Raw genomic sequence first — 21,278 nt, 5'->3', positions numbered from 1 at the left:
ATTCTTTCCACGGGAATTTATGTACCTCCGTGCAAAGTGACCAGTCTGTGTGGGAAATATCTAATTCACCGTTGCATGATTCACGCCACCACGGGCAACAAATTGGTCAGCAGCTGGGCAAGAAGGATAACACGACAACAAATCGGATCGCTGAGACCAGATTGCGTTGGAAGTTAAGCCCGCTGGTGGTTCCGTTTGTCATCGGCCACCGGTAGTTATCACTAGTGTCACTGTTCTGAGGTAGAAGGAATATTTAGCATGGGATTTAGATATTTAGCGAATCCTTTCTTGCTAGTAAATGCAAGTAGTGGAGTCGTGGTAAGTAAAAAGTGTGGACCCTTTTTGTGATGCCGAATTTTGTTATAAGAACAGCACAATCTTTGATGATATCTGGAAATTAATAAAAATTTGTTTGTGAACACAAGCGTAGAAAAATGAAGTTCTGCGGCTACGAGGTTTTATTTAGTCAGTTATCTTAAATATTGTTTTTGTTATTACGTATTTGATGCTCTATTTATGTTATACAATTGTAAATTTACCCAAGTTTTAAACCTGGAAAATCTGATAATGTTTGTTTTCAGGTAGTCATCCACAAACATAATTAGAGCTTCTTTATAGCACAAGATGTATTCCTATTCAGTTATATTACACTTATATAACTGAACTGAGTTATATTACACTTATACAACATATTTTATTTTTTTCATTTTTGAAGATGTTTTCTGTGTTACTTGGGTAGAGATCGTTAATCAGTAATAAACCCGTGGAAAGGATTCACTATAGCAAGATTGAAAATATGTAAGTTTTTTTGTACGAAATATGTGGAGAAGACGTTGGATTTGTTATTATCGCCAAGAACAATAAAACAACATAAATTATGGGATATATTTATAAGACTATATTGAATAACAAGAAAAGTGTATAAAAAAAGTAAATAAAATAGTTTTTGCGCTTTTGAATGGGTAAACATTATGTTTCATTTGAATTGATTTGCAACCTGGAGCTCCAGGTAAATGATACATACTAGATACAAACGACGTCCACATTTTTGTCATGTTAAAAATAAAATCTATGGAAATGTTTAAACTACATTGTAACATGAATTAAATATTTGAAAAAATGTACAGTTACTTACATTATTCCGTGGCATTGAACTTCGTTAATTACAAAAGGTTGGCGCTTCTTTGTATTCACTCAACTTTTCGACAAGGTCCATGATCTTCTTGTCATTTTCCTCGGCGCCAGGCTTGCGTTTGCGGCTCGATTTCCCAGACATCAATGCTAAAATCTGCCCACGAGTGTGCTTTTCTTCGAGTTCAGACAGCATTTTCAGAACTCCCACGTGGCTTCCGACTAGGCCATTCCACCGTCTTGTAGTAAACAGTCGTTGAAACACTACACGTCTATGCCAGGCCTCGATCTGATTTGTTGTTCTCGGAATTTCGTTAATGATGCTGTCGTAAACAGACCACCAACACGGTGGGAACAGAGGATCAATGCGAATGATTCGTCCTGTTTTCGTTGTCTTGCGTATCTTACCTGCAACATTGATTGTCTCGAAGTAGGACACGAAGTCGCGAAGAATCGCAGGTGCAGCTTGTTTCAATTTATCGAAAGCATCTGGTATCTTTTCTGAAGGCAGAAATGCCAGAGCTTGGATCTTTTTGAAGAAAATGAAAAGTTCAGGATCATTTGTGAACGTAAGCTGCAGTCCACTTGACTGAATATGCTTCCACATATTTTGACTCAAATGGAAAAAAACATGTGTTGTGTAGAGAATCTGGAAATTCTGCCCTAGAAGCATTGATCAATGCTTTTTCCAGATCGCTCAAGATCGGGTGTGGATTAGGTTCAACGTCCAGCTCTTCAGCTTTTTCGATCAAAACACTTTTCGATAAGTGATTCAGTTTTCGACGACATCAGCACGTACACCATAGGGTAAGTGTGATTATGCGATGGCGCAATGCTGGCGTGTATAGTGAAAAGCTGTCTGAATTGGTTTGGCACGGTGTCGAAGGTTCCGTCACATACCCAATATTTGGCCTCAGACAACTTTTTCAGACTGTCGTTCGTAACGTAAACCAAAGCACGGTTGTTATCGTCGGCGATGCCGGGCGTCGGCACACAAGAATCGATCCCCATCAATAGTATTAGTCAGTTCTTCCGGGACTGTAAACTCATCCAGTGTTTCTGGATCTTTTTCTTGGGTCACTTCAACATTCCGCGTCCTTTTGATGAGTTTTTGTTGTGCTTCGGTTGAGATCCTGTTCTGCATGTGGGACGGGAAATCTGCTGAGGTTTTCTGTATTAATTTCGCAGGCCCACCGGAATCATCACGTGCCCGGCGCTAGAGGTTATTCCTCATTTTAATTTCCATTATTTTCAGCGGGTCATTTCCATGGTTGTGCTTGCTCGTTGATGTGATATTATGACGTCCATTATGAAACACCGACACTACTCGAGCAGGGCATTTTTTTCCTTTCCGTTTATTGCCGTGCGAGCGTTCTCGGCACTCCCAGTAATGGATGTTGTCGACCTAAAACGAATCAATAATACATATGTTCATTCTATTCTGAACCCGAGCACATCGCCCTTGCGAATGATGGTAACATTCAGTTCGTGTATGAAAAGATACAGGAGGCTGAATACACATTTTAGGTTAGGTCATCAAGCACGTGTTTATGTTAGGAAATAATCAAAACAATAAAATAATTGATATTTTTTTCGTCACGAATTCCATTTAGCTAAATGTTATGTGTGCATTTTTTTACATAGTTTCATTGCAAAAGCTTAGAAAGCACAAATTGAAAGAAATAATATCACGAACGCAGGCCTGACTTGCTAAAGCATGCTGCCCGTATAAAAAATACAGTAGAAAAACCGAACGTTGTATTGTAACAGTACTATTTAGAACCATATTTTTACAATAGACACCACTGTAAAAATAAAAATACAAAAACAATAAAATGTAATGTAGAACCCAATACAGTAAATTGTAAATAAGATTTTTACAATATACTATACGGGTGGTTAAGTATCGTAACAATATAAAAAAATATTTTTCTCCATATATATTTTTTTGTAAAACCATACATTATATTGTAAATGAATTGTTATAAATACTGATACGTGGGTTTTAATAAACCGTACATTGTATGGTACACATATGGTTTCAAACAATAAAATGTACCGTAAATATATTGTTTTTAATTGTAGTTTCACTACTGGTTATACATTTAATTAAATGGTTTTGGAATGGTTCTCTTTTGTTATGTTGTATTGGTTTACATTACATAAACCATATAATGTTATATTATCTTGTCATTTTCCTCCTGTTAATGGCATCTTAGGCTTACTAGCATTATAAGAATGCGCTTTGGGAATTCTCCAGAGCGTTTTGGATAACCCTTCATATTGGTTCGCCCATGTCTAAGTCTGAGTCGAGGTCTGAGTAGTCTCTGATTGCATTAACAGTTGAAGCTTAGGCTCCCATGCCCCACCAGCCAGATAACTGGGTTTCGCAAACTAAGCATTATTTGTGGCAACACTTTGAGCGGCATGATGGAACTATGCCGAGCGCGCTAAGTATTATTAGACCACTAATGTAGTTGCATGAAGTGGGTGACGAGGTACATAAGTATCATTACAGCGTGCTTAACCGTTATTGCAATATTGAGGCTCCAGTTTGACTAAAGTTTGAAATACACGGGGAAATACATAACAACTTATGAGAAAACGGTCAAGTTCGATTCAAGTATAAGTTAGGTTAAAAAGCGAATCCACAGACGAACCTATATTAGAATTTCTTTCAGTATTCAGTCCAGTCCATATGTTAAAGATGGCTCTACGATAAAGTACGTCAATCGTATTCCTCTCATCGCACTCTACATACTTAGTCCACCATATCTCTTGGATCTGCAGTTCTTAAGAGATCTGGTTTACTACTTATTTAAACATTTTATTGACTTTAAATTAATGATGATGATTAACCTGGGCTTGTTAGGGGAATATCCGTAAGTAAAAAAAAATCGCGTTAAGTACTGTTCCTTTGATTCTTAGTGGAATTCAAAGGAACAGTACTTAACGCGATTTTCTTTTTACTTTTAAATTGATGTTTCAACTTATTCACTTTTTTCTTTCCTTTCCTTTGCATCAAAAAAGTCACAAACATCAACAAAACAAAGCACGGAAAAAATCTAAAACTGAATAAATAATTAATAATGCACGGAAAAATAATGTTTCGGAAAAGTGAATGGTTCAAACGTAAGAAAAACAGTATAATATATTGTTACATAAAAATCGAATGTAAATGTATAGTAGCTACAATGTGCGAAGCTTTTAGTGAACCATTTCATTACAATATACATTATTGTAGCTGGTACACTGTATGGTGCAGGAATGGTTTTCACCAAACACCCTATGGTTAGTTTTTATCCGGGTGACCTTCGCAAGAAAAAATAACCTCAATCAACACGTGTTCCATCATTCTGACATGTAATTTCTACTTACCGGTCTTCTGTTAGCATAATAAGTAAATCCTTCATAGGTAGGCAAATCTTTCCCTTTCGAAGTTCGGAGAATCTCTGGGGATGGTTCGTCGGATCGGCTGTCATCATATTTCAAAATGTTATCCTCCGTATGAGACATTGCACAACTTTTCACTCCGGCTTCTTGATAGAGAAAGAACTGAGCTATCAATTCAACTAGTCGAGTGGCATTAATAATTATGGAACAAGAGAGAATCTGAGAGAAATGGTGAGAGGCTAAAGAGAAAATGGCCAGGTATCAAATGAAAAGGCCTTTAGACAATCTAGATACAAACTAGTCGATTACAAATGTCTTTATACGAACCTTGTTATTAATTCTGCTATTGTAGTATTTATTTACAAATTTCTGGATACCTTTGGGTTGCCATTTAAGAACTAAGAATTCAAGCCAGCCTTCATGGTCTCGAAAGCCGTTTATGAAGAAAAACGTTGTCAATTTTATTCTCTCGTGGTAACGAAATGCTTTCGATCTTAAAATGTGTTTAATATACAAAGGCCATGTATAGACAGGGCCGATACAATCTTGGACACGAAATAACACATCTTCACTCCATGTATTCTCTCTGTAAATCCTTGACATAACTTCAAGAATATTCACCATTTTTTTAAATTATAATCGAATTTTTACTAGCTATTAGGCAAACCAATCTCCACACAAGACTGTTACTATAGCTGACAAGATAGCTGGTATAACATCTCAAATAGGCTTTTGATTAGTAGTACCACATTAAAACAGACATATCACATTAATCGTTACCAATTGTTCTCATTTAAACTGTAAATTTGAATCGCTGAACCACTTAACCTTTTCTTTGCCGCATTGCCGCAATTATTTTTATGCCAACAAAGAGATTCCGGAAAAAGTGCAAGAAAAACAAAAGTTATTGAAAAACGGCTAACTTTTTCGAAATCAATTTAAACAATTTTAGTTGTAAATCAATAGGTTCATTATTTAACAATAGTTTCACTATTGAAACAAGCAGTTAGCAGTTTGATTAACCATATGAGGTTACAATCACATTCTAAAACTAGTTGCCAAGCTATTTGCATAATTTCGTTTGTCTCAAGTTCGTCGAAAATCGATCGTGCTTTAGAGGGTTGTACTACTTTTCCCTGAATCTCGGTTCCCCGAATTTCGTTTCCCCGAATGACACTTTTCCCCGAATTACACCCTTCTCTTTCCATAGGCTGAAACAGTACTTAACAAATAATGGTGTTATGATTCCTTCTTTCCATTGCTGCCAATGCTTTATAGAAGCAAATTGAACCTAACGAGTAGTCAAATTATGGTCGGATAACTTTTTGAACAGCCTAGTCCCCATGATCACGAACATTTTGAGGTAAGTGATCATTTTGAACATGAATGTACTTTTCAAGGAAACGGGTCATTCAGAGAAACGGGCCATTCAGGGAAACAACCATTCGAGCAACCGACATTCGGGTAAAATTAGCACAATCGCTTAACCATCGGAAGTAGAAGGTTAAAGCGAAGACGACAAATCATTCAATTTTTTTTTTCAGTACAAAACCGTTATTTAGTTTTTAGATTTATGCCCTCGTCCTACCTTCTTCTTGGCGTGACGGCCTCACTAGGACAAAGCCGGCTTCTCAGCTAAGTGTTATATGAACGCTACCATAGTTATTAATTGAGAACATCCTCTGCCAGTGACGTTGCATATGTGTGTCGTATGGCAGACACGAAGATACTCACTCTATGCTCAATAAAAGCCAAGGAAATTTTCTTAACGAAAAGTGCATGGACCGACCGAGAATCGAACCCGTCATCCTCAGCATGGTTATGCTGAATATCTACGCCTTTACAGTTGGTTATAGGGGGCTTCACATTAAATGCGGCATAATTTTGCAAGGTAATAGAGATGCACCCTTCTTTTGTATCTGATGTTAGAAAGTAAAGCATTTGCCCAAAATTGAAAATACATAGTATTACAGTAGACGTTCGGTCGGTGCAAACGGTTTAACTGCAATGCTTTTTAACTTCAAGTCCAATAAGTGCAACAAGTTTGCAATTATCGCACCGCCATCCGTCAAAATGATGCGCCATGTTAGCCCAAATGAACAGTCGGATGAAGTTCACGTTCATTTTACGTCAGTTGATGGTTTGTTGACACTGTCAGGCGTTGCAGTTATCGAATTTTCGTTCGCTTAGTGAAACGTAAATATGTTGCAGTTATCGAACGTCTACTGTACATCAATTTGTCAGAATATAGAATTAAACTTTCAAAAGATGTGTTTTCTTCTGAATATATCAAAATGTGATGAAATCCATCGCCCAGTTTACAATATCATTACTATTGGAGGGTAAAAGAAAGACAACCGTAGGTGTCGAGTGCTCAATATAAACTAAACATTTATTTCGAATAAAAATCTTAGGCTACTATGATTGGTCTCTGCTACCGAGTTGCTTCGTCATACTCCATCACTCCTCCTCAAGCTCGAAGTGCTGAAGACCAATCTTCTCTCGTAATAGCTGCAGCTTGATTCTTGCTAACGGCTTCGTGAGAATGTCAGCAATCATCGTTTCTGTTGGACAGTACACAACGTTCATGACACCGGTACTATTCAGCTCCTTCACGAAATTGTACCGCGTATCGATATGCTTTGTCCGGCTACTTTCTCCTTCCGATCGCAGCATCGCAATACAGCTTTGATTGTCCTCCCGAACCTGTATGGGCTGGTCAACAATCTCTCCTACATCGTCCAACAATTTGAGCAACCAGAGTAACTCCCGACTTGCTTCGGATAAAGCAACATACTCCGCTTCGGTTGACGAGAGTGTCACACACTGTTGCTTCCTGGCTGTCCAGCTGATAGGTCCACCGAGCCGGAATACGAATCCCGTGTTGCTTTTCCGGTCCACACGATCGCCGGCCCAGTCGGCGTCTACGTAGGCTTCCAGTGGTCCTTCATCTCCCAGTCTCAGCTTCAAGTCCGCGGTTGTGTACAAATACCGCAGAGTTCGCTTGGCTTCTGTCCAATCAGCTTCCGTGGGATGACGCACCTTACGCCCTAGAATGGACGCGCTGATCGCAATATCAGGCCTCGTATTTACCGCAATATACAGTAAAGCACCTACAAGGCTTTGGAAATCTTCTTTCCGGGGCATTGGGCTCTCCTCCATTTGCTGCATATTCGGGTATCCGGGGTCCATTGGGATATGCGATGGCTTCGCTTTGTCTTGTCCGAACCTCACCGCTACTCTCCGGATGTACGCGCTCTGGTCCAGCAGGAACTCACCGTTTTGTGTTCGCTAGATCCAGATTCCCAGGTAATTTGACACTGGTCCGAGGCACGTTATCTTGAAGTTTCGTTGCAAATGCAAGCGCTTGCAGTACCTCGTTGATTTTTCCGTTCCACACTCTTCCTGCTGCTTCAGACCGTACAGGCTTTTCCGCAAATGGCAGACCTCACTGTTAGATCCGGTTGCGAAACCTGCAGGCTGCTTCATGAATATCGTCTCGGATAATTCGCCATGCAGGTATGCCGTCTTGATATCCACGTGGTGTACCAAGAGGTTCCGACGTGCAGCGATACTCAAAACGGGGCGAATCGTCGTTTGCTTGGCAACTGGTGCGAATACCGCATCATAGTCCGTTCCGTATTTCTGGTTGAACCCTTGAGCAACCAGACGGGCCTTGTACCGGATCACGTTGCCATTATAGTCCAGCTTCTTCTTGTAGATCCATTTGCTGCCAATGGCCTTCTTGTCCGCCGGTAGACGAACGATCTCCCAAGTGGCATTTTCTCGGTGCGATTCAATTTCCTCGTCCATGGCTTGTTTCCACTGCTCGCGTTCGGGACCATTCATGGCCTCCTGGTAGAAACTCGGCTCATGCTGACGGTCCGTCACAAGATTTACCTCGTCCCGCAAACGATTTGGCGGTAAACCTTTGTTGGCACGGTTGGAACGTCGTGGTGTGCCAACCCCTCGGTCGACACCATTCTCCTCCTGACGCTCGGATGACCTGATCTCTTGCAGAGTTTCATCATGATCGTCGTCAGTCTCTTCGCTGAAGCCGAAATTGTCGTAGGTTGACTCGTAACCGCTGAAGTCCTCTTCGCTGGAACCGCTGTCCTCGTCGTGGTCGTTCACTGTAACAACGGGGACGTCATCAACTTTGGCAGGTTCAGTGGGTTTGAACGGATAATCAATGATACTTCCCTCATGAGGTTCGGTTGCCCGAACCTCCTCCGGTGTCAGGAACACAGCGTCGCGGCTTACAGTCAGCTTGTCGTTCTCGGGGTCCATGAAGCGGTATGCCTTGTGTTGCTGGGAATACCCGACGAACAGCACCTTCCCTGATTTCGCTTCCAGCTTCGATCTCTTCTGTTGGGGAATCCACACATACGCCGGCGATCCAAAAATCTTCAGGTGACTTAGGTCCGGCTTCTCCCCACTCCACATTTCGAACGGGGTCTCCTGCAACAGCTTGGTGGGTAAACGGTTTTGCAGATAGTTGGCCGTGTTGACAGCCTCGGCCCAATACTTCAACGGCAGACGGGAATCCAAAATCATACAACGCGCCATCTCTACGAGTGAGCGATTCTTTCGCTCCGAAACGCCGTTCTGCTGGGGCGTATACGCAACGGTAAATTGCTGCTTGATTCCTTCCTCTTTGCAGAACCTGTCCAACGTGTTGTTTTGGAACTCGCCGCCTTGGTCCGAGCGGATGATTTTGGGCGTCCTCTCAAATAGCGTTTTGACGTACCTCACATAATCTTTGATGCAGTCACTCACCTCTGATTTATTTTTCAGGAAGTACACTACGCAATAGCGGGAGAAATCGTCGATCAAGGTCAGAAAATAGCGGCAACCCCCAGGCGTTGATATTCGCATGGGGCCGCATACGTCCGTGTGGATTAGATCCAGCACCCTGGTGGACCGACGTTTCGATATTTTCGGAAATGGAAGACGTGTCAGCTTACCTTCGAGGCAACATTCGCAAACGACTCGGCAGTCACAATCTTGAATATTGATGCCGGTTGCCAATCGCTTCGTCTCCAGCTCTCGAACCGCATCGTTGTTCCGGTGTCCTAAGATGCGATGCCACGTGTGTTGGCAACTTGATGTGTGCCGGCTCTCTCTTGACGCCAAAGCTTCTTGTGCAACAGCCAGGTGATACAGCCCACCAGCTGACGTGGCCATACCGATGACCTTCTCATTCTTGAGGATACGGCATCCGCTGGCATCAAAAACGATCGTGGCTCCTTTTGCGGCTAGCTTCTTCACCGAGATGAGATTTGACTCGAAGTGCGGCACGTACAGCACATCAGAGAGCCCCACCTTGGATTGCTCACCCTTGGGGGAAACGAATGTCAGATGGCACGATCCGATTCCCTTGGCCGACACTTTCTGACCGTCCGCTAGGATGACCTCCTGCTGCACGCTCTCATCGATGTCCACGAATTGATCCAGGTTTGCACACATGTGGGAAGTTGCTCCAGAGTCGATCACCCAGGCTCTTGCTTGTCGCCCGTTGCCCATCGCCGCAAATGAGTATTCTGGATGCGCTTCACTCCGGGTTTCTTGACGAGCTGCTCTCACCCTAGGAGCGCTCCGCTTCTCACCTTGCGCACGAGACTTGTTCTGGTTCCCACCTGCTTGATCTGCACGTTGCTCGGCCATAGCGCGACAGTCTTTCTGCTTGTGGCCGGACTTGTGGCAAAAGTGGCACGTTACCTTCGATTTCTTCAAATCCGCCTTGAGAACTGACTCACCACGTGCTCCACTGCAGCGCTTCGACACTTCGTCTACCAACTTGGATTTGATGAGCTCCAGCGTAAGCTCGTCGTCCGCTCTGGTCTCCAGTGCCGTCGTCAACGTGTTGAACGATTCTGGTAAGCTCCGGAGTACCATGGCCACCTGCAGATTTTGGTCCAATTCCTGGCCTGCCACCGTTAGCCGTTCGAAAAGCTCCTCCATTTCGAACACGTGTCTCTCGATGTCGTCGCCGTCGGAATACCGTTTATCGCAGATCTTCTTGAGCAGGGACACTTTCGAGGTTAGCGTTACCTTTTCATAGTGTCCTCTCAGCTGCTCCCAGGTCTCCTTCGCCGTTTTGGATCCTTTGATGAGGTTCAACTGGTTGTCCTCCAGCAAAAGCCCAATTGTCGCACGAGCACGTTGGTCACCGCTGTCCCAAGCTTCAGCCATCGCTTCATTCGCCGCTCCAGGTCCTGCACCCGGTTCCGGACGTCTTCCGGTCACGAATCGCCAAAGGTCCTCCCGGATGAGCAGGAACTCCACCTTCGTCTTCCAGGTCGAATAGTTCGCTCCGTTGAGCTTGACGATGCCCAAACGCTCCATTCCGCTGCAGAAATTTTCACTTTTCTTCAAACGGTTGAAAAAATCTTGAGGCTTGAGAAAAATTTTCACTCTTGTTTATCGGTTGCTACGGTAACCACTCCAATCGAGCAAAGGCCCATAACCTATTGGAGGGTAAAAGAAAGACAACCGTAGGTGTCGAGTGCTCAATATAAACTAAACATTTATTTCGAATAAAAATCTTAGGCTACTATGATTGGTCTCTGCTACCGAGTTGCTTCGTCATACTCCATCAATTACCTGGTGGGCATCGTCAGCAGAAAGCGCTAGTGTAAAATGTCAAACGCAAAACAAACGATACACGCGTCTCTGGTTGTAAAGGCCTCAACTATGAAGATTTAAAATGGTCGTTAAAACGGTGGTCTATGAAGATTTTGCCAGTGTTACGTCTGTTTGTCTGTGGATACACCCTTTTTTATTGATGCTGTTGGCGCGAGTTTCTTCGGGATTATGGCAACACATACTGAGAGCAGCGTATTTCACGGCAGCTTCAAAGCTATATTAAATAGAATTCATTTTTAGTATTTTACACTGTTTTTAACTTAAAATTACTTACATGATAGTTTCTTAATCTCTAACGAACTCTTCGACTCAACGCTCAACTTAACACTAAATCTCCTTACAATTCTAATATGTACATTCAATTTAATTAATTCCTATTGGATAGGACAGTTGCCAGATTCACCCAAATACATGAGACTCCGTCGCAACAGATGCATTCATTCAATTTTAAACTTCAATAATGATGCACCCTTCTTTAATTCCAACTTAAATCCGTATCTATCAAAGGATGAAAATACATAGTGGGAATAAAATGAAACATTATCTAACAGGATTTTCTTTTACTTGCAGGTATTAGTATTATGCCAAATGTCATTTAGACCTAATAATCGTTACTTTTCGAACAACTTTCATTATGCCAAATGACCTTATTTTGCATAATTAGAAATTATGCCAAATGTCCATTATGCCAAATGTCCATTATGCCAGATGACCTTATGCCAAATGACTTTATGCCAAATGGCACAGACCCCTTCAGATATTATGTTAGCAATGCCTCCAGGAATTTCTACGCGATATCTTCAGGAATTCCTCCAGACATTCGTCCAGAAATTCCTGCTGGAATTGCTTCAAGGATTTCTCCACGAACTTCTCCAGGGATTTTCCCAGGAATTTCTCCAGAAAACCCACCGAAAACTCCTCCTGGAAATTCACAAGGGATTTTTTTTTTCAGAAATTTCTCCACGAATTCCTCCCTGAATTCCTCTGTAGATTTCTCCAGGAATTCTTCCAGGGACTGCTTCAGGAATTCCTGCTGGGTCTCACCCCATTATACCTCCTGGAATTGCTCCAGCGATTACGTCAGGAATTTGTCCAGAAGTTCCATCAGGCATTTCTCCAGGATTCAGGGATTTTTCAAAGAATTCCTTTCATAGGGCCCTAACATAAGGATCAGACGCTGTTGTGCCACGCGGAGGTAGGGATAGGAGTTGCTGGACAGAGGCTAGTGATCTCAATGGGATCTGTATTGCGCGAATTACCCAGCCTTTACCGTGCCATAATGTCTGCAAGAGTCGACATAAAATCCTGGCTTGTTCTATAAAAAAGAATTTGAATGGATTTTAAATGGGCCAATATGTTTGAAACTATAAGAATTCACAAAATGTCAAAAGAAATTGAATAAATTCAACAAGTGCTTATTGTTTTGTTTCAATGTGAACAATTTTGTCCGTGAAGCAGCAAAAATCTCGCCCACTATGCCCACGTTTTACATTTTCACCACGAAGCATTACAAATGCGCATTTTGCTACCAAACGCAAACACACCACTCACAGCGAGCGCTACCATCTTTGTAAAGCCTACGGGGGGCGCATCAATGCATCTAATGAACGAAAATTGTTAGATAACATTTTCATTAATTTATTTAATCATTGATTTCTTTCACACGGAACTACAAATCAACCCAAATTTAAGTTGTTTTGACGCAATCCCGGTCTTCCGTGGAATAACTCAAATTTGCGTCAAACAGCGAAAGTGGTGAGTGAGTAGTTCTCGTTTGAGAGCGGCAAAAAAATTAACCCACTGGTAAGTTATTTTCACCCAACGGAGGCCTCAAATGACGCAAATTTGGGTTAACTCAAGAAAACCCAAATTTGGCTTCTTCCACGGAAGAGCAGCGGATGCGTCGGTGCTTCTCTCTTTGTTTTCGACAACATTGCGGTGGGGCGAGGGAGAAAACAACCCAACTTTGAGTTAAAACTAAAAGCAGTTTAGCCAAATTTGAGTTTTTAAAACTTATTCTTTGGGTTTTAATATTTTTCCGTGCATACTTTCTTCCTTGTCTGTAAATTAAGCTTTGTGTAAATACTATTTTTGGATAACGGCAAAGCATTTCATTATTGAATATTTATAAATTCATTTACATAGACCTTATCTAATAATGTAACGAGTAAAACAAAATTATCAAAATTTGGTTTTTAAATTAAGAAAAATGTATTAGCTTTTGGTTTTATACGAAAGAGCACCTTTTTCTGAACCACTATAATTTTTTTCAGATTTTTTGAACTTTATTTTGGTACCTAAAATCAATTTCAAATAGATTTTTCGAAATCACCTTTTGACAGCTGAGCAACTGCTTGACAGCTCCGCCCAGTACAAAATGCGACGAGGGGTGATTCGACAAATCGCTCCCATACAAACTTCAAACTGATTTTTAAATAGGTTCCCGAGCACCAAAATTCATGAAAATTTGGATTTCGGCTCAGTTTTGCATGCAGATTCAGAATATGTAATTATCTCAACACCGTTAAAGATGCCAATTTTAAGAAAATCTTTTTTTGTTACCCACGCCCATGGAGTCGCCCCTCGGACGCGCTTTGTTGTTGATGCGCAAGTCGGCCGAGCGGCCGACGAGAAACGTCATTTTCCGCGAAGTCTTTTGTGTCTTGTTGTCTCGCCTTGACGTTTTTGCGTTTTTTTTTCGTACAATCTTTTATCGCACGCGAATTTCCGAACCAGCAGCAGCAGGAGGAACAACCAGCAGCTGTCATCCATCGTTCGTTCCGTTCCGTTCCGTAGCAGATATTGCGGTAAAATAGAAAAAATCGAACGGGGTTGCGGTGGTTCCACGGGGGTGATCACTTCGTTAATATTATTTGATATGGATATTAACACGCATAAATATATTTAATAATTTATGGCAGTAGTCTATGCTATAAAAATCTTTGAACTGAAATTTAGATCGCAGCAAACTTCGTTCAATTCTCTGTTTAATTGTTTATTTGACTGTCAAAGAAAAAACTATCATCTTTCTGTATCGAATGAGAACCATTTTCATTTCATTTAATTTTATTTCCAAAATACTAATGGGTTCTCCAACAGGCGTTAAGTTTTAAATGACAAAATTAGAGCTCTTTTTTGTAGTCCAAGGTGGTCCAAGACTACTCAATCCCAGAAACAAGCATTTCCAATTGAATTGCCAATCTGGAATCATCAGTAGTTGTGGTGTGGGAACTGAAGATCCCACGGACTGACCGAACCGTAGAACAAATGTAATTCTGGACAGATCCTGGCATGTTTCCGGTTATTCCGAAGGACTTCTGCATTTCATTTTGTCAGTGGAGCATCCGTAGAATGTGGGTTCCGCTGGATCTATTGAGGAGCAGGTTGAAAAGTAACGATTAGGAACGGATTTGCTGGACAAGCATGTCCATGTCCATGTCCATGTTTTTTGCAAATCAAATTTGAAATCGCGCATTTCTCACCTCGCTGGACTGCTTCCTCTGTTCTGTACGTGCATATTTATACGATAACTACGAAATTCAAAAACTGTACAGTGGGGTAGGAAATGCCTGATACTTTTCTACGTTACGATCAACAATCGTTTCTTTTATTAGATAATAAACACAATTAATAATAATTAAATTTCCAAGCACTTTATTACCAATATGAACTTTATGTAAAATTCTAAATGCAAGCTTCAGATGTTGGGAAGTCAGTTTCCCAACACGCGATAGATCTCTTTCAAATCAGAGTTCATAAAGCATTGACCGTTGAACTCGTATATAGTCTGCAGGAAAAAAAATGCAGGTAGAAATCCGCGAAAATTTCCTGTCTTTTCATCCTACAATTAAAGAGATTAAGTAAAATTCAATCAAATTTACCTAAATTTTAAGAACCATCGCTTCCGAAAATGTCAGATACATACAATCAACAACAGGACGGCAATGATTGCTGCGATTGAAGATTGTCATTTCAGTTCAGTGAATGAAATTTTATAACATGCATATTTATGGAATTTGCATAAATATATTTAAAATTCGCTAATATTATTGAAGTGATCAACCCCGTGGGTGGTTCCGACCGCCGGAGTCCTACCGCAAATGTCAAAAGTGCTCGATGCACGCTAAGAAGCATTCACTCAGGTGGTTGCTATAAAATTCAAAAATATTCAAAAAATTTCAGTTTTTGGTTTATGTTATCACAATTACTACTACAATAAGTAAATTGTTTTTAAACTATATTAAGCGTAGTTTCAGCACTTTTGAATACAGTTAAACGTCATTAAACATAAATTTAATTTTCACTAATTTATTTTAGTTGCAAGTTTGTGTGCATACTTTTTAAAGTGTGCAGTGGTTTGACGTTTGCGGAACAGGTCTTCTTTGTCTTCTTTACTCCGCAAGGTCGGATGATTTCTCTTGATAAGCAATAAGTGGCTAGTTCGTAAAGTGTCTGAAGCCTCGGCAGCGGGAGAAAGAAAACCTTCGACAGGTGAATTCTCGGATTCGGATGTGATTCAATCTGTAGTGTGTTGTGTTTAGTTCGATAGGTTTATTTTTTCGAAGACGTAGTAAAATCCAAGTGCGACCAACAGCCATTATTTTTGTGTTGTGCTCGAGGAGGTGATTCTAGGGAAAGGAAAATCATCCCCCCAACTCCCGGACGGAATCCGGATCGGTGAAGATTGTGTTTCTCCCCGGGTTGGAATCGTACGAGGCAGCAGCAGCTGGTTGCTTTGAAACGCTCTCGGAAATCGGAATCGGACGGTGGTGGGTGAGGCTTATCAGTGTGCGTTGTGTGTTCTACCCAGCTTTGATTGTTGAAAGGTCACCGGAGGCAGTGAAGTGAAGTCACAGTGAAGCAGTGATTGCTGATAATGGTTCCCAGCAGAAGGAGCTAGTGCACGAACGAGTGAGTCTGCCCGAGAGAGATCTCGCAAGGGGCGAAAGTGTAACGAAAGTGATATTTATTTTTTTGTTTCTATTGTGTGTACCGCTGCTGCAGCGTTTGATGGTGTTTCCGGTGCGGAATAACATCAACCGGAGCCAGCGAGTAAAATACTTCCGATGACCTCAGACGGACCGCTAGTCAATTTGGATTTCGAAGAAACCCACACGAAAGCCAACTTTCCGGTCGGAACGGCGACTACCACGGTAATAGCCGCTGTCCACCACCAGCAGGAACGGGAACCATCGTCCCAAAGGTCGCCACCGTTGCCCACCTCTTCGCTGCTGAACGGAGGCGGTCCCTTTGCCGGAACGGGAGGCGGAGGTGGCGGTGAACCGATCCCAAACACCCGATCCGCATCCCATGTAGTAGACAGCAAACAAGCCAAAGCCAGAACGAAACAATATGAGATAAGCGGAGATCTGTCAACGTCGTTGTCGGACTACGAACGGAACAACGGCAGTGTCAACTCGCTGTCCAGCGGAGATTTTGTTGTGGGAACCGGTGGTGGCGGAGGTGTTGTGGTGGGTAGCAGTACACTGTTCTCGAACTCGCTGACGCTCATTCCGGAAGTGCACTTCGAAGGCATCACGCTGGATTCGGGGATCGATCGGGAGTCGCAGCCGCTGCTCGGCGGCCGCGAGCATGAGATTACCTACAATCAATTCCCAGGTGAGTAGAAAACTGTTCAGCAAGCTGTTTGGTGTAGGGTTATCTTTCTCTCTTCCCTCAAGAAGGGTATTGGAATCGAAACAAAATTTTAACTATTTCAATTTTGAACATAAGCGGCGCACTTTTTGCACTTAGTTCGGACTTTGCATACACTCGAAAAATCATAAACTTTATTTTTAGTGTATTGTCAAAAATGCTTAGTTCTACAAATTATTTCAAAGCAATAAATAATAAATTTACCACAATACAACTTCCAAAAATACTACAAACAGCATGCTTGATTTGAATAGAAGTATTTATTTACTGCAATTTTTAAGTTTGTTCACTCCAGAGGTTGCTAGTCAATGCTGAAGCAAAATGACTATTACAATTTTACAATTTTGATTGAAAACTGGTGACAATGATATGCAGGTATTGTAATGGATGCTGGTATGTAAATCCTGAAAAATGCCTGGAAGCTCAAGAACTCTACGAGAGATTCGTGCAGGAGTTTGTTTGGAAACCATATCAAAATTCTTCCACAAATATTTCCTGAATGTCCGGCTGTACCTTGCATTTCTTACAGAACTTCTTCTGTGATTCCTTCTGACATTCCTCTGAAAATTTCATCCGTGATTCTTCTTTTCAGTGTATAATACACTCGGCAGTTTTTTTTCTTCCCTTGGGGTTGCCTCATGTCTGATCCATAACGGTGTCTGTGTAATAACAACATGGTGTCTACCAAGAAAACCCGGGAATCCTCGAGAAATTTTGTTTGACAGGGAAAAACTTAGAATACTCGGGATCTATCGTAAATGTTTAGGGAACTTTTACGCCGATAACAAAAATATAATATTACAAAATATAACACCTCACATCTAGAAAATCGGCTTCAATTTTCCCAGAAATTCCGTCAGGGTTTCTTTCTGGAATTTCTTTGGAATTACCTCTTGAAATGCCTCCCAGGTTTTTTTCGCGATTCCATCCAGTGTTCCTCTTGAGACTTCCCCAGGAGATTTTCATGAGATTTCTTCCAGCGTTGCTACAGGAGTTATTCCTGGGATTTCTGCTAGAACTCCTCCCAAGGTTTAAAGGAGCTTTTGACTAATTTTCTACAGGAATTTCTCAAGAGATATCACCCAAAATTTCTATTGTAACTTCTTCAAGAAACTTCCCATAGCTTTCTAATTGAGTTTCTCCTTGGATTTCCACAGAACTTTCAGCTGCCCTAAGGTTTGCAATAAATGATGATAAACCTACTTTTTCAAATGCAATCAGACAAAAGGTCTTGGATCTAACACTGTGCAATGCTGCAATCTGTGACAAGATTACAAACTGGCACGTGTCAGATGAGATTTCTCTATCTGATCATAAACAGATAATCTTCAGTTAGAGTGATGGAGATTATTCTAGAACCGCATTTAGAAATCCCAGGAAGACAAACTAGGATAAATACGTAGAATTGTTAAATTCATTTACAATGGGAAAAACTATCGATTCAACCCAAAAGTTAGAATCAGTAGCGATGGGATACTATCCTACGGCGTTTCAAGCAGAGATTCTTGCTATTTTATAATGCGCAAATATCTGTCTTGAGAGAAAATACAGATATGCAAATTTTTGTATCTTCTCAGATAGTCAAGCTGCACTAAAAGCATTATGCGCTTACAAATGCACTTCAAAGCTTGTTCATGTTTTTTCAAGGAGTTTTTTTTCTCGAAATGTCTCCTAGTATAACTTACGAGGTTTCTTGTAAGAAATATCTGAAGAAATCCCGATGAAATTTTGCGAAAAACTTCGCAAAAAATTATTGAAGAATCTCGAGAGGAACTTCAAAAAAGATCCTGACACATACATCTCGAAAAGAACATGTGTGAGTCTCAGGGAGAAGTATTAAGGAAATTTAAAGAGGAACTCTAAAAACCTAAAAAGAAATTCTTGGAAAAGCTTCGGAAAAATGTTGGCAGGATCTCCGATGAACTTTGGAAGAAATCCCTGGGGGTACATACTCTAGTAGAGCCCCATGTGAAAAACTCCTTATGAAATTCTGGGAGGAATTCCCAAGAATACCGAAAAAATCTTGGAAGGGATTATTTATGGAAGCAGATATGCAAATAACTCAGGATATACTTGGAAATACTGGAAAAGCCAGAAAAAAAGCTTTTGATAATTTCAATAAAGAGCTCGCGGGAAGAATTCTGCATGAATTCCGGATGAAATTCAATTAAGAATTCAAGGAAGAATCATAGATAGAATTTCGGAATCTCAACATAACTACGCCACCAGCACAGGGATTAGACATTTAAGTTCAGTTTCAAAACTGTGTAAGAAATCTAATGGTAATAGTAATGGTAATGGTAATGGTAGAATTACTGATTGGACTCCTGCAAGTTTTTTTTTTCTAATTTTTTAAAGTGTTTGGATGTTTATTGTAGGTAAAAATTCAAAGCAATTTCTTGCAATTAACCCATAACAACTCTGGGAAAAATCTAGAAAAACCGAGTTTTGTATTATGTTCCAAAGAGTTTTATTTTAAAAAAAGTTCCTGAGAGAATCCAGGAATTTGATGGGTTCTTTTGGTTCCATTTCGGGTCCTGAAAGACTGTGCAAAATTTGAGCACAATAAAACTTATAACCTACTGATCCTCTGAGTGTGCTTAACATTTAACATGAAACGGAATAGCTTCAATAATTAAATCTCAATTTTTTTACCAGAATTGCCAAGAGTATATCTTTTTCCACATGCATCGGATCGCTTTGCGGTCTTCAACAAAGTTTTTCGACACATCCTGACCTATACTTTGCCATTAGCGATTATAAAGTATAGGAGAATTTTGAGCAACTTTCTTGAAAAATACGAAAAATTGTGTTTTTCAATGTAAAATCCCATACAAACTTCAATCGCGATTCGCCAAATGTATGCCTATAGGCTTAACCAGTCATGCCGAAATTTTGCACATTGTTTGGGACCTCAAAGAGTATCTAAAAAACTTTGATCTAATTGAATCTGAATATTCGCCATGTGATAGCTGAGTCGGCAGTGGCCAGTCAACGCTTTGACCAGCATGCTGCAATTATGCTTAGACAGATTTGTTAGATACTTCACCACCCGTAGCGATGGCTCCGTACAATACAATTTTGTTTGACGACATGACTCCAAACTATTCCAGTATTGTTTGTGCTGAGTGGCAGCCCAGGTGTGAATCTGAAGCTTTGCCCAACACTTTGATACCGGAATAGCTGGTTCACGACCAATGAAGTCATGTGATGCTCCAGTGCGAGCTAGCTCATCAGCCAATTCATTTCCAGCGATGGAAGAATGGCCAGGTACCCATACAAAGTAAACAGCGTTTGCTGAATTTAGCTCCTCGATTTGAGCTCGACAAGCGATAACTATCTTCGACCTGGAGTTGGCCGAAGCAAGTGCTTTATAGCAGCCTGGCTATCCGAACAGAAGTATATTGCTTTGCCCATTACGTGCTGCTGAAGTGCTGATTGCACTCCGTACATAAGAGCAAAGATGCTCGACCTTCGAGAAGGGAGCCATCAGTGTAACATACGATGCCGTCTGAAATACTTCTTTCCAGATAACCAGATGTCCACTCTTCCCGGGAAGGGAATTTCGTGAAAAATGTCCTATATGGATAATTACAAGCAATTGTAAGATCACTTGGAGCAAGGACAACTTTGTCCCAATAGGCTCCTAAAATGAAAAATATTTTCCCGATTTTGTTGTACAACACGAAGAAGCATGCTATTCTGATCTCAATAGCATTATTTCCGAACGTAAACAATGACAGAATAATTAATAAACTTGAAAATAAAACAATGGTTAACAGTTCTTGTTTGACATTCGAGGTCAACCTTGACGTAACAAAAGTGGACCGACGGGTTGCAAAAGAAATCACATTGGCTCACTTTTGACAACAAATGTTCCTGTTTGACATACACGGTAAACAAAATTTATTCAAAATTGAGTGCTAAACAAGGAGAGTTTTAAAAATTATTAAATTTTTCAAAAAGTTATTTTATGGGCTTTACTTGATAGGAATACATGAAAACTGAGTAAATATGTCATATTAACCAATGCTTGACCGATTTATGCAAAAATTGAGATAGGCCTTTAGGAGCCTATTCACTAAAAGTGGAAACAACGAGGTGTGTGTGTTGAACTGCGGTTCACAGGAGTTTCCTCTAATAAACCGAGTACCCATAAGCGGTAAGTGCAAGAAAAAGAAGGTGTTTGAGACGAATGTGTTGTGGGGCAACCTCAAAGAGAACTGCCGTGGGAGTTGAAGAGAACGCTCCTGACATCATTATTAAGCACATCCCTTGGAGATGGCCTAATTTTGATTGGATTGTTCTCACTTCGCGCTTCTGCCACCACACAAGACATCCATAGGTCAATATTAGTGGACCAACAGTTGTGTAAATCCATTTGACATACTTGTGTTTTAGACCCCAAGTTGTACCAAAGGTTCGCCGGCATTGCCCAAAGGCCATACAAG

At 40.9% G+C, this 21,278-nt stretch overlaps 1 protein-coding gene and 1 long non-coding RNA gene across 3 annotated transcripts in view; both read left to right on the top strand.

Moving 5' to 3' along the window:
* Positions 1-21,278, top strand: part of LOC134291749 (uncharacterized) — a 401,595-nt gene that overhangs the window by 16,331 nt on the left and 363,986 nt on the right. The gene's annotated exons all lie outside the window — the stretch shown is intronic.
* LOC109411686 (phosphatidylinositol 4-kinase type 2-alpha) overlaps positions 15,604-21,278 on the top strand; it is an 83,969-nt gene continuing 78,294 nt past the window's right edge. The window contains exons 1-2 of one of the 2 annotated variants that reach the window (XM_029873540.2): positions 15,604-16,083; positions 16,177-16,791. In XM_029873540.2, coding sequence (XP_029729400.1) covers positions 16,239-16,791 — 553 coding nt within the window. In that variant the 5' untranslated portion in view covers positions 15,604-16,083; positions 16,177-16,238. Of the gene's footprint in view, positions 16,792-21,278 lie in introns of both variants that reach the window. The other variant, XM_062842535.1, reaches the window with a different exon arrangement.

Source organism: Aedes albopictus, chromosome 3, assembly GCF_035046485.1.
Source record: "Aedes albopictus strain Foshan chromosome 3, AalbF5, whole genome shotgun sequence".
Classification (NCBI taxonomy): domain Eukaryota; kingdom Metazoa; phylum Arthropoda; class Insecta; order Diptera; family Culicidae; genus Aedes; species Aedes albopictus.
The sequence above is the reverse complement of the archived record's forward strand: the minus strand, read 5'-3'. Positions and strand labels throughout refer to the sequence as shown.